Source organism: Rhinopithecus bieti, unplaced genomic scaffold (genome assembly GCF_001698545.2).
Source record: "Rhinopithecus bieti isolate Rb0 unplaced genomic scaffold, ASM169854v2 scaffold_9997, whole genome shotgun sequence".
Classification (NCBI taxonomy): domain Eukaryota; kingdom Metazoa; phylum Chordata; class Mammalia; order Primates; family Cercopithecidae; genus Rhinopithecus; species Rhinopithecus bieti.
This window is the reverse complement of record NW_016806398.1, coordinates 1,961,593-1,976,888: the sequence shown is the minus strand read 5'-3', so window position 1 is coordinate 1,976,888 and position 15,296 is coordinate 1,961,593. Positions and strand designations below refer to the sequence as shown.

At 51.3% G+C, this 15,296-nt stretch overlaps 1 protein-coding gene across 12 annotated transcripts in view; it reads left to right on the top strand.

The window, feature by feature from the left end:
• Positions 1–15,296, top strand: part of ZNF618 (zinc finger protein 618) — an 85,857-nt gene that overhangs the window by 16,326 nt on the left and 54,235 nt on the right. For 9 of the 12 annotated variants that reach the window (XM_017875941.1, XM_017875950.1, XM_017875947.1 and 6 more), the window contains exons 2-3: positions 2,904–3,163; positions 13,112–13,207. In XM_017875941.1, the coding sequence (XP_017731430.1) occupies positions 2,995–3,163; positions 13,112–13,207 (265 nt within the window). In that variant the 5' untranslated portion in view covers positions 2,904–2,994. The remainder of the gene's footprint in view (positions 1–2,903; positions 3,164–13,111; positions 13,208–15,296) is intronic. The other 3 variants (XM_017875945.1, XM_017875944.1, XM_017875943.1) reach the window with 1 other exon arrangement.

Below are 15,296 nucleotides of genomic sequence, written 5' to 3'. Positions count from 1 at the left end.
GCCACAGCTGTCCCCTTGTGACTTGCTAGACCTGTCAGTTCTAGTTATGTCTTAGGCCTCACAGAACTTGAGACTTCTTTGCCCTGTGGTGTCCTGCAGCTAGGCGGGGCCGTGTGCCCCTCTGAGGGACCAGGGGGACGCTTGCTCATGATATTATCTCCCACAAAGGTGGCAGCAGCCTGGAAAGCCAGGGAACCTCGTGTCCTCCTGCTCACCCACAAGCACCTTGATTTTGGCTCTGTTCTGGATGCTGAAGGTCAAGGGTGGGTGATGTGGGGCAGCCTCGGCTGTGGGTGAGGAGGCTTCCCTCTACGAGTTTCTCTCCCAGTCCGGGCTGCCTGCCTCAGGTCCCCATCCCACCTTGTTCCTCCCACGTGACTTTTGGTACATTATTTTATCTCTCAGTGCCACAGTTCCTAGACTGTAAAGTGGAAATACCAAGATTTCCTTCCCAGAGTCATTTCTAAGGATGGAAGGAATTAGTATGTTAGAACAGTGCTGGGCACATAGGAGGCTCTGTTTAAGTGTTTCTTAAGTAAATTAAGGAAATGAATTCTGAGGCAATTGAATCATGCAGTTTTACACTTTCTTACTGTGGAGAAGGGCAAAAGCTCAGGCGGTGTGTCTGGTGGCCCTGGTGGGACAGACGCATGAGGAGGAGGCACCACTGGATGCCAAAGAAGCTCTAACAGTGTGTCATTATTAACAATAGTCATGGTGACCATGTCTTGAGAGCACTTCCAGGCCGGGCACTGTGCTGAGTACTTACCATGTGTTCGTTGATTAAAATCTGCATGACAACCCCGTTAACTCCATTTTGCAGATGGGGAAACCAAGGCTCAGAGGTTAGGTGGCTGGCTGGAGGCCCACAGTGAGGAAGTGGTTGGCACGATAGCCCGTGCTCCTGACTGGTTTTCCCAGCATGCCTTTGCACTCGTGTTCTGTCCATCTGAGTCCTAGCCTCCCGTATGAGTCATCTTGGGCTGCTGTTAACAGAATGCTGTGGGATGCCATGCCTAATGCCACAGGCTTAATTAAACAACAGAAATGTATTTTCTCACAGTTCTGGAGGCTGCGGGTTGTGATTAGGTTGCCAGCACGGTTGGGTTCTGGTGAGGGCTGCTTCCTGGCTGCAGAGGGTCACCCTCTCACTGTGTCCTCACATGGGGGAGAGAGCAATCTCTTTCTCTTCCTACAAAGCCACCAATCCCCTCATGATGGCTCCTCCCATGTGACCTCATTTAACCACACTTAATCTCCCAAAGACCCTCTCTCCAGATCCAGTCACACTGGGGGTTAGGACTTCACCGTATGAATTGGGGGCACACAATTCAGTCCATAGCAGCTACCCATGGCTTTCCTCTATCCTTTCCTCATTAGCTGGGGACTTCCCTCTCCATCTTTGCTCAGTTTCCCAACCTTTCTCCACCTTGGATGAAAGCTGAAGCTGGGAAGGACAGCAAATGTGATTAAACCCATGCTCCTGTGATAAACAGGGCTGCTGAAACCCAAAGAAGAGAAAGGTCTTGCCCAAGGCCACACAGCAAGCCCGTCGTAGACCGAGGACTGGAGCCTGGGTCCCTGAGTCCCGGCCCAGTGCTCCTGCTGCGCTGCAGTTGGAATGCTGGCACCCCCTGCCTTGAGTCTGGGCCTTGAAATTCACAGACCACACTCTCCTCTGGTGCAGTGGAGAGGCTGGCATGGCCAGGGCAGTGTCTCTGGGCCTGGAACATGACTCGATTTCCCAGTATGTGCACGCCTCAGCTTCCCCACCTCACAGACAGCAGTCATGAGGATGCTTCCCTTGTCAGAAGGATGTGGGGTCCTTAGGATGATAACATGGACAGCTGTGTTGAAAGGATGATGCTTCAGGAGTGGATGGCAGGGACCTGGCTTCCTGCCTTGGCCTATCCCCGATTTTATGTCTGGCCTGAGCAAGTCACAGCTCTGCTTTAGTCCTTAGTGTCCCCCTTACAAAGGACGTTCAGTGACCCACGTCCTGCCCTCTTCAGAACTGACATCATTACCTTGAGGATGTTTTCCGATGTTTAAAGAGCCCCCTCCATGCCAGTGTTGGCTCCGTGACATCTCAACCCAGTGAGTCTTTTTGCATTGGCGTTTCCCATTTGTAAAACAGGAGCAGGGAAGAGCCTGGACAAGATCCCGAGCCTTCTTGCCTAGGAACAAACAGAATAGCACTGGATACTGCGTACATCAAAGCACTGAAACCCTTACTGCCCAAAGCATAGTTTGAGGCCCAGCAGCCTCAACTGAGAGCTGTTAGAAATGCAGAATCTCTGAGTGAGGCATGGTGGCATGGTGCCTGAAGTCCCAAACACTCGGGAGGCTGAGGTGGGAGGGTCACTTGAGCCCAGGAGTTTGTTTGTGTTCTGCAACCTAGTGAGACCCATCTCTAAAAAGGAAAAGAAATGCAGAATCTCAGGCCCTACTGCAGAACAGCTGAGCCAGAATCTGCATGTTTTTCAAGATCCCCAGCTAATCTGTATGCACACTGAAGTCTAACAAGAACTGATTTCAGCCAGCTGAAGGTGCCCTTTTAGGTCACTTGTAACTCCAGTCATGATAATTGCAAGCAAATAAGTGGCAAGTGAGGCAACTGGGCACATCTAGACCTCTTGAGACCTCAGCTTCCCCAACTGTAAAATGGGTGGAATTGGAGCCTTTCTTGCTCCATGGTTTTCAAACTGTGTTCCTTGAAGCCTCAGGGTTCCCTGGAGGAGCCTCATGGGTAGCCATGGGGGTTGTGTTGGAGGCTAAGGGGGCTGGGGACCCTAGCATTCACTATGCACACAGCCTGGCATGTTCCTGTGGTGCCATGGACTGGTGGGCTCCTGTGTCAGTCTGGAGGAAGAAGGTATTGAACCGACTTTCTTCTTTTCCAGGGAGCGCTTGAAGCGCAGCCAGAAGAGCACCAAGGTGGAGGGCCCAGAAGCAGTGCCAGCCGAGGCCTCGCTGAGTGCCGAGCAAGGAACGATGACGGAGGTGAAGGTGAAGACAGAGCTGCCCGATGACTACATCCAGGAGGTGATCTGGCAGGGCGAGGCCAAGGAGGAGAAGAAGGCGGTCGGCAAGGATGGGACCAGCGACGTGCCTGCCGAAATCTGCGTGGTGATCGGCGGCGTCCGCAACCAGCAGACCCTTGGTGAGTGTCCAGCCTCTGTGGTCAGGGTGGAGACCAGGATGGGAACGTGGAGTCAGAGTCCGGGGGAGAAGGGACCTGGTGCCTCTGCTCCCTTCCTGACTGAGAGAACCTTTGCTGGCTTCCCTCTGCATTCAGGGAGAGATCTCAGCTTCTTTGACTTGCCTTTGCTTGTGCGGTTTCCTGCTGGAGAGCTTTTCTTTTTCTGCTCGGCAGCAGGACCCTATCCATCCGTCAATACCCTATTTAAGTCAAATGCCTGGAACCTTCTGGGGGCCCAGTGAATCCGTTTGTCTGTCTCTGGGCTCCCATACCCCTGGAGGGTCTCACACAGCCCTTACTGCTCAATGTCCTAAATGCCTCTCTGCTTTTCTCCCTCCTGGAGGGAGGGAGATCCCAGTGCCGGTGCTGCTCAGAGCAGATACCCCATCAGGATTGGATCGGTGACAGATGGCGCTTCCCCTGCCTCTTCTGGCCTGGGCCGGACCCAGAGGAGCTCTGTGGAAATTCACATCTTAGCAACAATTTCTCTCCCTCCAGTCTCTAGCATGCGCCAGGGGATACCCCTCAGGGGCCCCCTGCACTGCTGCCAGGTTCACAGACTCAAATGCCCATGAGGCCCAACAAATATGTTTATTTAGCGTAACTAGAGATGAGCCAACAGAGCAGGTGGTGAAGACCGTGTCCAGTCAGAGAACGCACGCCGTGTGTGTGGAGGGCGGCGGCCGCTCAGCTGCCGCACTGATGGTTGCTGGGTGGGGATACAGCTCAGCGTTGCCACATCTCTGGACAAATCACACACCAGAAATGAACATTTTGATGGGAATTCTTTTGGCTTTAAATGTTGGCAGCCAACTGACCTTTTGAAATCTGCCAAACAAAACGTGTCTATGGGTCAGAGTCCCTGTGGGCAGAAGTTTGCAACCCCTGGTCTGTGAAATAAAGTCCTCACTCCTGGCGTGGAGGCCTTGCCTGGTCTGGCTCCAGATTTCTGCTTCCCTCCACACCCTCCTCCACGTTTCCAAGGCTCATTGTGTTCTTAGAAGTGCTGCTGTTGCCCTGGCCTCTGCTACTTTCCTGGTCCAGCTCTGGCTTACCTCCTACTGACTTCCAAGTACCTCCACCTTCCTGGCGCACATCCTGTATGCGGCACCACGGCCTCATTTCTGCAAATTTAGACTGAAGTCCTGGTGCCATTTCTTCCCAACTGCTGAGAATCATCCTCAAACTCCCTTTCCCAGCTGTTCCCTGCTGGTTGTGGCCATCTTAGCCCCACCTGGGTCATGGCAGCATCCTGCTAACAGCCATGCTTTTGCAGCTTGCCTGCCCTCTGCCCTGGCTGCCAGGAGGCCTTGGCCAAAACAGAACATCGACCATGTTGCTCCCCTGCTTATAACCCTGGGACTCCTTACTGTCTCTAGAGTTGAGACCAGAGCATTAAGAGCCTCCATAACCTGAACCTTCTAGTCCCATTTCTTGCCTCTGGTCTTCCCAGACCTTTCATTCCAGCGTAGTCTGCTCTTGCTGTACTTTGTGTATGCTGTTGCCTCTCCCAGGAATGCCTTCCCCTATTTCCACTTGCCCAAATCCACCCTGTCCTTTAAGACGAACTCCAGTGCCACCTCCTCCCAGAAGACCTCCTTAATCTCTTCTGGTGAGAGTGGGCTGTTGCTACCCTGCTCCTTAGTTGGTGCACTTTCTACTTTGTTTTTAGATTAGAGGGGCCTGTCTGTGCCTGTCTCTTCCATGAAAGTGGAAACCCCTAGAGATTGGGGCTCCAGGACCTGCCTGATTTATGTCTCCTGTTCCCTGCTTCCACTCCACAATACCGAAGTATTGGTTTCTGGGAGTGGTGACTTTGACACTGGTGCTGCAGCTGTCATGGTGGGGCCAGGTTATGCTGCAGTAACAAAAGATCCTGAAAGGTACAAGATATCTTAGTAGCTCAAAACCACGGCAGTTTATTTCCTGTTCACACTACATGTCCACTGTGGTTCAAGAGGGAGCTCTGCTCCCCTCTGGTCCCAGACAAAAAGCCGTCATGTAGAATGCCGCCAGCCAAGCGACAGAGGGAAAGCACGCTATGGAGGGACTTACACTGGCAATTACCTACTGCAGCCAGAGAGAGATGTGTTAATTCCGTTCACAGTCATTGGCCGGAACTAGTCACACGGCCCCACCCAACCTCAAAGAGGCTGGGAAATGCCGTCCTCCCATGTGATGGAATAGGGGTGAACCAGGAATGTTTGGGGAGGAGCAGGAGTGACTTAGGCCAGTATTGAATGAGAGAGAGTCTTTTCAAGGGCCTGCACTGATGTTCCTCTGTCAGTATTCACTCCCTGAGGCCAGGGACTGTGTTAATCACTGGTGGATTTGTTAGTTAATGGAGAAGACCTGCCCTTGCTCTCTTTGGTGTGTGTGTGTGTTAAGACTCATTAGACCCAGTAGCTGTTCCTGCCCTTCACCAGGAGATGTCCAGTGAAGGGTGGCTAAATCTGAATCCTGGGATAGAGCCAGCATTCTGGATTCAGTGGGGAAAGCCTTGGGCAGCTAGGCCAGGAAAATGCTGGGAATCTTCTTTAGGCCAGCTGCCTGCACAGTGAGAGCCCCAGGGCCCATGAGCCTCATGCCAGCCACCGACGCTGATTTCCAGCTCAGCTGCTGCTCAGCAGCAGGATCCTTGGCCTCACTGTGCCTTAGGGTCCTCCTGTGTTACATGAGGCATGGTCCCTGTCCCAGCCACCTCATGGGAGTTGCCATCCAAGGTAGCGTGGAAGGAAACAGTGTTGCCTGAGGAGAATGAGCTGGGATCCTTGGACTGGGAGTGAATCCAGGCTCCATGACTTAATAGGTGTGCTATCTCGGGCCCTGTCTGTCTCAGTTCTTACAGTTACGAAATCATCAGGCTATCTGAATATTCAATGAGATCATGTATGTGAAGTGCTCAACACTGCTTAGTAAACAATTAGGTAGTATTCTCAGTAGTACTAATATTAATAGTATAAAATGCCTCTTCAAGAGGAAGGAATAGTCATTGTTTCTGCTTTTTCCCATCTAAGTAAGCCAGTGTGATATATTGAAACGATGGGATAGGGAAGAAAGTCGGCACAGGATAAAGTGTTAAAAGACACAGGTTCCAAGTGGGCTTCAGTTTTCTCCCCTGCAGAAACTGGGGAGGACTGGGAAACCTGTCCGGACCTTGGCGTTCCTTCTAGTACTGCTTCCCTCCAATTCAGGGGCTTTGAGGATCTTGTGAACTTTTGAGTAATCTGCTTTGGGCAGACCCTTGTGAACAAGGTTTAGAAGCCCCAGTGACAAGTGACGTGTGGAGCTGCCATGGTCAGCCCTACAGAAGCAGGGCCAGAGTGCTCCCTGCTGTCATGGCAGCTCATCTTGCATGCTGGAAGGCAGGCTCTCCTGCCTAGGGATGGGGGTTTTCTTCCAAGGGTCAGGCTCAGAGGAAGCTGGCTTGGCCTCATCACCAGGAAAGAAAGGCATTTAAAAACAAAATCAGTGTTAGAGTTGAACCTTTTGAACTCTTCTCATCTCAAGATGGCAAGTAGATTTTAACTTGTGGGTTAAGCCCAAGCAGTTGCTACTGGCTATAACGAGTTCTCTGTTGAGGATTCTAAAGGGTGGCTGATTGATTGTTGATGTCTGCCCTGGATGTAGAGGTGGGCAGTGAAGCTATGCATGCTGTCAACTTGGTACCCCTGACCTCCTTATTTTATAGAGGGGCAGACAAGGCCTGAGGAAAGGTTGGGAGTTGCCCAGGGTCACCCAGCAAGTTGGTGACATTTTCTTTCAGGTCATGAAGGGCCCACTCCACCTCACAACACCTGGCTCCCACCTGCTTCTGAAAGTATATCAAGGAGGGAAAGCTCTCCCAGGGACCTGGCTGGGGTGGGATGCTGGTTAGAGCTGTATCTTTAAGTGAGCTCCTGCTGCAGTGTGCATTCGTTGTCCTGGTCGCCGGGCATGGGGGAGTTAATGTGTTCCTGGGGCACTTGGCAGGGGACTGTTGGGTGCTGTGGTGCCGAGGGCCTCCTGCGTACTTCGCTCACCCACCCCGCTCTGGGCTCAGAGACGGGCTCTGTGGCTGAGTAGAATAGTGTTCCTGTTCAATCACCCAGTGCTGCCCCATGAGGGAGCCTCCCCAAGTCCACACTGGCCCTTTAATAGCCATCAGACAAACAATGTTCCCAGTGACACAAACATTATCCAAGGCACTTCCCGTGGAGGAGCCTGGGTCATGGACATGCAGATGGCATTTGGCAGCTTCTCCTGCTGGCGTCAGGAGGGGCATCAGTGCCCAGGAGGATGTCTGCCAAGTTCACAGTGGTTGTTGCTGCTTCCCTGCTGCCCAGAGAATTCCCTGTACTGAGAAGGGCGTCTCTCACTCGGAGAAAGAAAGTCACCGCCGTTGGAGCTGGTGCAGGATTTGGGGGCAAGACCAAGAGCTTCCTTTTATAGCAAGAACAGCAGAGATGATAGATACTAAACTTCATAACTTTGTTGGATAAAAGCAGAAATGAAAGAAAGGAAGTTGACAGACGCCTGCACCCACCTGACAGGCTGTATGAACAGCTCTGTATGGCAGCCCTAAGAAGGAAGGGCGGACCACACTTGAGGTTTTAGGGGCTCCTCTAGGAGAAGTAGTAAACACAAGGCACTGCCATTGCTCCTGTGGTGCCAAGGGCCTCCTGATTACTTCACTCACCCAGCCCCACTCCAGGTTCTTGGCAATCCCATGTTCATGGCAGACACTGCAAATTGATTACTGTACATTGTCCAACGATGCACCTCAGAATCCTTCTCAACAGAGTACACCAAAAGGTCTCTGCCAGTCAGCTAGAATTGAAAAATTAGAAGTGGAAACCTACTTGCCATTCTTCTTGATGAATCAGGGCATCCAGCCCGTAGACTGTTTCCTGGCTCTGAGAGAGAAGGGTGCCCGCATCCCATGATGGTGGTCCAGGTGTGCTGTCCAGCTGTGGGTGCTCTTTCCCATGCTGTGAAACTACTGGTCCTTAATCCGGAGGTGGTTACTAACGAGGGAGTCCAGGGAGAGCAGTAGGGGCCCGGAGACCCGAGACTTAATGAGCTTCCTCAGTAGCAGTGCAGGAGACCGTGGAGGGAACGAGTGGCCTGGACTTGACTCCTCTTCAGATGAGGGACAGGGACCAACTGGGTTATTCCCCCAGAGAGTTAGCTCACTGGGGAGAGAAGGCCCATGGAGAAGCTAAGGGCTGTTTGTCCTGGGTTGGGAGGAGACTGGGGATAGTGGAGGCATGAAGCGGGGGGTGATGGAATCTAAATATTCACAACTTACAGCATTTTGCAAGGGGCACATGGAGCAGACACATTCCAGGGTGTCCCAGCCAATACGGAGAAGTCTCCAGGAGGGGATTTCAACTCGGTAAAAGGAAGGACTTCATGTGATCATGGAAACTGTTTGGTAACTGGACATAAGCCTGTGAGGGAGTGAGTTCCCCGTCCTGACATAGGTGATCAGGGAGGGTCACTGGACAGAGTGCAGGATGGGGAGTCAAGGATGAGATAGATGGGAGACTGGAATCTGCAAGGATGTTTCTAGTCAGCACGCTTTCAGGACCAAGGTACAGAGGTGTTCTCACACTCATCGGGCAGCCAGGGAGCCAGGGAAAGAGGAGGAAGGAGCTGCAGCCAGGAGGCAGCAGCCAGGCTATGGCGCGGGAAGGAGCAGCAGAAGAGCTTGACAGTCATTCAGACACAGCCACGTGGGTTTCAGCCTGTGACAGACCCAGGCAGCGTAGGTGCCAGGTCTTGCTTCATCGTGCCAGCTGATAGTTAGTTTCCTGTTTCAATAGGTTGTTGGCAGGGCCTTACACAAGAGCCTGCCAGAACCAACACTCAGCTCTTTGCTGCAGCCACTCTGAAAGGAGGAGTTCTGGCCACCCTCCCAGGCGTGTCCTGTCTCTGCTACTGACCCTTCCTCTTGTGGTCTGAAGGGTTGGAGGGTCCCTGTTAGAAAGGCAAGAGCCCAGGTTTTACCCTACTGTGGGGCCCTGGATAAGCTCCTTAACTTCTCTAAGCCACTGTGTCTTGAGTGGTCAGTAGGTAGAATAAAAGTCTGCCCCTCTTTCCAGTAGAATTGTTGAGGGCAGAGTGAAATAATAGGTATGCAAGTGTTTTTAACAGGGGACAAAAAACGTAAAACCAGTACCACTACTATTAGCTGAAACCTCAGGACATTGATACCTCTGGGGTTACCTCTAGCGTGATAAGAACCTAAAAGGCCAAGGTTCTCAAACATTTGTTTTTGCTCAATACCTCCTGAAAGAATTTTGAAAACTATATTCTTTTCACAAGTTTGAGTTGACAGCTAACATTTTATTCAAAGTTTAAATCATTGCAAAGGATATAATTTCCAGGATATTGTGTAAAAAAAAAAAAAAAAAAAAAAAGGTGGCATTTTGGAAACAAAACTGTGAACCAATTTTCAAAATGTATCCAAGGGAATCCAAACACTACTGCTATTTGATATCCGCCATCATCACTTCAAAAACATATGAACAAGCCTATCTTTAAGAGTCAGAAATTTTACATCTTTCCTTTTTCTCCATGAGCTCATATTTCCAGTCTACTGCCCCCACAGGGTTTTATCCTAATGTAAAATATATTTTTTATGCTTGAAAGTCTTTTATTGATCACTGTTTCACACTCATATGCCATAGCAAGATGTACATAAATTGAAATTGAAATTTCTGAAAAAAAAATTCCTGGGATCATAAAGCTGTACATCCTCCAACTTTTTTTTTCCAGATTGAGTTGTTATTAGCATACAATTCATCAAAAACAAATTTAGGTAAATAGTAAATGTGAAAGTAAAAAATTATTGAAAACGCATCTCTTAATGAAATGGATAGGGCTTCATTTCTTTCTCAATTGGCTCATGTATCTGTGAATTAATATTTCTTATTGCTAAAAGGAGACAAGATTCGGCATTAATTTAATTCCTATCTTTTGGTTTTTGTAGGTCTAAGTGCTTAGAAAGCTCAGTCACATAAATAAGTAGCTGGCAGGGGAGAGAGTTTTGTTTTAGCAATGTCACTCAATTCTTTGAATTCCTTCCAAGTTGTATGCCAGAAATCATACGGGGGTCTATCATCAGACAATATTTTTAATGGTCTCTTCGCTGACAACTCCATTAGATCCTCCTTTAATTTTGTTGAGAGGAGAGAATTGGAAATCACCCGATTTGAAAAAGGAGTTGTTCCTGGTCATTAGATCCACTCACTTTCTGAGCCCAACACCGGTATTGTAGGGTCATCTCTTTGCTTGGAGCCCCAAGGTTCTCATCTCTTAGGGCAACCGCCACGGTAGGATTAGGGGTGGGTGAAAGGATCGTCTTTTGTTTGTAACATGGCACAAGGGTGAAGGTGAGAGTAGGAAGAACTGGCAAGTGGAGCCTCCCACCTGCCAGGTTCTCTGGCACATTGATGTTAGGAAGGAACACATTTAGAAGCTGATGATTCTCTTAAGGCTGCGTGGACCTACTTACTCCTTGGGCAGCCGCCACACACCCCCGGGAGATTTGTGCTTCACTCGGAAGACCCTGCTCCAGAGGACATTTGGTTTGAGGCCAAGCCCCAGATCCTCAGGAAACCCACTTGTCCATGCCTTCCCTGTTCAGATCCCCTGTCCTTCGGCAAGCCCTGGACCCAGCTCCTGTTGCATGTTTGAACAGAGGGCTGCACACACTCCTGAGCATTTGTTCTCTGAATAGCGGCTCCCGAGACGCTCCGAGTTAAATATGGGACTGTCCATTGTAAGGAACCAGCCTTCTGTCCCTACCCTTGTGTTTTTCTTCTCTCATTCACCGGCTTTGGATTTCTGTCTTGTCACATTTTGTGTATCCTGAAAGGTGTCTGAGCTTCTCTAGACCTGGCTGGGTGCAAAGGGTTGCTACCCTACATTCTTTCTCAGAAGCCTGCATCCTCTCTTAGGCATCTTCCCAGAGTCTCCCTCTGTGACCTCAGGAACTAGACCCGCTGGCCTCACCTGATCTGTCTGATGCTCTGGAAGGGAGCTAAGCCAGGTATTTAGGGAAAGTGCTCAATGGGAGCAGTGAACTCGGATTTGTTGGGATGGCAACTGTTGCATCACTTGTGAAAGCAGGAATGGGGAGAGGAAAAGTCCGCTCCTGCCTCCTGTGTGCTGGCAAGCCCTGCCAGCCATCCCTGGCAGCAGTCCCAGGGCTCTCAATAGGGTACTCTTGGGAGTCCTATGGCAGCACTAGACATAGTGGGGGACTCTACTCCCCTGTAGCATTTAAGGAAAGTGCCATGACTGAAAGGAACACACAGCTCGCTTGGCATCCAGCGGGTGACCTGGGGTAGTGGCAGTAGCATGGCTCTGGATCCCCAAGGCCTATTTTGAACTCAGTTCCTTGCCAGCCACTAGCCGAGCTGCTAGAACCTTATGCTCATCTTTGCAATGGATGTTGAATTGCCAGCCTCATGAGAACTTCTGGGAAGATGGTGGATGGAAATGAGACCTAGTAAAGGTTCGTTCTCTCTCTCTCTCTCTCTCTCTCTCTCTCTCCCCTCCCCCCCTTTCTTCCTCCTCCTCCTCCTCTTCTTCTTCTTCTTCTTCCTCTTCTTCTTCTTCTTCTCCTCCTCCTCCTCCTTCTCCTTCTCCTCCTCCTCCTCCTCCTCCTCCTCCGCCTCCTTCTTCTTCTTCTTCTTCTTCTTCTCCTTCTCCTTCTTCTTTCTTCCTCTTCCTCTTCCTTCTTCTTTCTTCTTCTTTTTTCTTCCTTCTTTCTTTTTTTTTGAGATAGGGTCTTACTCTGTTGCCCAGGCTAGAGTGCAGTGGCATGATCGGCATGATCACAGCTCACTGCAGCCTTGACCTCCAGGTCTCAAGTGTTCCTCTCACCTCAGCCTCCCAAGTAGCTGGGACTACAGGTGCACTCCACCATGCCCAGCTAATTTTTGTATTTTCTGTAGAGATGGGGGTCTTGCCCAGGCTAGTCTTGAACTCATGAACTCAAGTGATCTGCCTGCCTTGGCCTCCCAAAATGCTGAGATGCACCGCGCACAGCCCACAAGCACCATTTCTTCATGGTGCTTTCCAAGAGGCTAGTTTTGTGGCTTGGGAGCAAATCAGATCTGACCGACCTCTGGTGCTATGCGTTGCCCCTCTGGTTCTCACTTTCCTCACCTGAAAAATGGGGATAATAATCACCTTTACCTGCTGTAATTGTGAGGATGAACTTAGCTGGTGTGAGAAGCCCTGAGCCAGGACCCTGAGCCCACTAGCTGGCTACGTGAATTGGGTGAGATGCTGCACACAGCTGCCCTAGCCTCTGCTTCCTTACCCATGCAGTGGGGCAGAGGTCAGTCTGCATGGAAAGATTGCAGATGAAGTGAACCCAGACAGGCGGTGATGGTGACAGCCATGGTTCATAGAGGAAAAAAGTGGCTGGGATGAACAGAAGAGGGAGCGTGCTGGGCAGGGAGTCAGGCATCGGGGCTGGGGACTGTCTGAGCTGAGTCCCCAAGAAGGCCCTCCTTGCCCCACTACATCAGTTTGGGTCTGTGGTGGCCACAGGCCGGGGGATACATGGGCACTGCACCCGTGGGGCACATCTCCTTGGAGGGTCATTTTGCTGGAGGGTTTTTGGGTAGAAATTGTGTGTTCTAATCATGTGATGAATCAGAATACAGAGAAAATACAAAACTGAATTCAGGGAGCTGTTGGCCCATGGCTGCTATATTCTGCCGTGCCGTGCGCCAGCCTCCCTGGGGAACACGTGGATGCCCCTTGGCCAGCACAGGGTTTTTAATGAAGAGGTAGGCAGTGTGATCTTGTCCACACTTCTCAAAGTGCAGCCAACTTCGCCCCTTCCCTAACCTTCTAGGCATTCTCCAACTTTAAGGGCTCTTTCTGATTTCTTACGTAATTCAGATGGAAAAGCGCCCGAAGGCAGCCCCCACGGTGGATCTGTGCGAAGCCGGTATTCAGGGACCTGGATTTTTGACCAAGCATTGAGATATGCATCTGGTACGTGATGGCCAAGGGGTAGTGCCTGATCCGGGGCCAGTATGGGTGGGGGCACAGCTGGACACAGCCATCAGCTACAGACTGAGTAAGCAGGCCCTGCTAGCATCTCAGGGTCAAGAGGGGCCACCCTCTTCATCCCCTGTCCTGGCTACACATGAGCAAATCTAAGCCTGCCCTGGGACCCTGGACTCCAGTACTGGACTACTGGAGGGATGATAGAGCACGTGGAAATCTGGACGCCTAGAATGTCCAGAGCATTTTGGCAGCACTTCCTATGGGCCACAACTCTGAAACAGGCCTAGGGGACAAAAGGGTTCCAAGCCAAATGTGTTTGGGAGACCCTGGGTTAAACAGTAGTTGACCTCTCTCCCTGCAGGACTTCGCAGGGCCTGCGGCTGCTCCTGTACACTGGCCTCCCCAGGACGGGCCACGCCACGAGGTCTCCCTCATGCGCACTTGGCCATGGTCTTCTTTTTCCTGGGGTGCATTCAGGAAGTTGGGTTCCAAAGAATAAACTTTGGAAAATGCTGCCAGTAATAGCAGCTGACCTGTATCATGTGCCTGCTGTGGACCAGGCCCTGTGCTAAGGAGCCACCATGTTGTCCCTCACAACCCATCCCCGCAAGGGGTGAACAGTGTTACAGAGAGGAAACCTGAGGTGTGGGTCGTTCCATGACTTGTCCAGGGCTCCCTCTGCTGGGATGTGGTGAGCCAGGGTTTGCACCCAGGTTTGCTGGCATCGCTGCACTGAGGGCTGCCACTCTGGTAAACTCTCCCCATGCCCCACCTCTCACCTTTCTGGCCCCATCACATAGGGGAACCTGAAGCCCAGAGTCAGGCTGAGCAAGGCACAGGTAGGGTCCTGGGCTTTAGGCTGAGTGAGAGGCAGGCGGGGCCCTGGGCTTTAGGCTGAGCGAGGAGCAGGCGGGGCCCTGGGTTTTAGGCTGAGCGAGGGGCAGGCGGGGCCGTGGGTTTTATGCTGCATGAGGGGCAGGCTCAGGGTTCCTCCTGCCAGCACACAGTGCTCAGTCCAGAGACTCCGTGTTCCAGACAGGCTGTCTTACTCTGCATTGGGGGTTAGGAGCCAGCTGAGGAGAGGCTGAGGAGCCATCATGCCCCCATTGATTCCGTCTGTGGAGTGATACCTGCAGTCAAGGCTGCATGTGCCCTCAGCTCTCCCACAGCTTGGGGTAAACTCCATACTGCCTGCCAGTCAGGACTTGGCTTGGCTGTAAACAGTATCTACTCCACTGACTTGGGCCCCCCACTGCAGTTAGGCTAGGGTCCTGCCTCTGTGCCCCCAGGCCCTGCACTTGCTGCCCTAACGCCATCATCCTGCATTGTCCCTGTGCCAGCTGGCCTGTCTGCTCCCTATTAGAGAGAGGACAGGGAGCACACCTTGCTCATTGCTGGGGCCTCAGTGCCCGGCACGTTGCAGGCACTCGTAAATTCTTCACTGGTTGAAAGGGAATTGGCAGAAACTGCTAAAGAGTGGGTGGAGGCAGCAGGAAGAGAGTTGGAGGCATTATTACTCAGTGACAGATGAGTACAACAGCAAGACACCATGGATTTATGGAGCCCTCGCTGTGTGCCAATCACAGGGCTAAATACAAAGAAATATGCAATCTGATCTTTGCCCTCCATGTGATTGTATTTTTCCCTGCGTGACAAGGGTAATACACATACAAACCACTAAATAACAGACTACTAAATCCCACGCTGGCGTTGGGATGACAGCGGCCCCTGGAGTGACCCACAGTAGTACCCGTGGCACCGGCTCCTGTTCCTCAGTACCTGTGGTGTGCCAGCCGGTTCACACGATGAACCTCGTTGATACGGACCTCAGTCATGAATTGTAGGAATCGGAGTCCGGTGTTGCAGGTGGGGAAACAGAGGCTCAGACAGGTAAAGGGATGTGTCCGAGATCGAACAGAAGGCAAGCTTGTACAACCCACGGCCCGTGACCGCATGTGGCCCAGGATGGCTTTGAATGCGGCCCAACACAGAGTTGTAAATTTTCTTAAAACTTTTATGAGTTTTTTTTGTGATTTGTGATTTGTGTTTTTTTTTTTTTTTTTTTTTTTTTTTT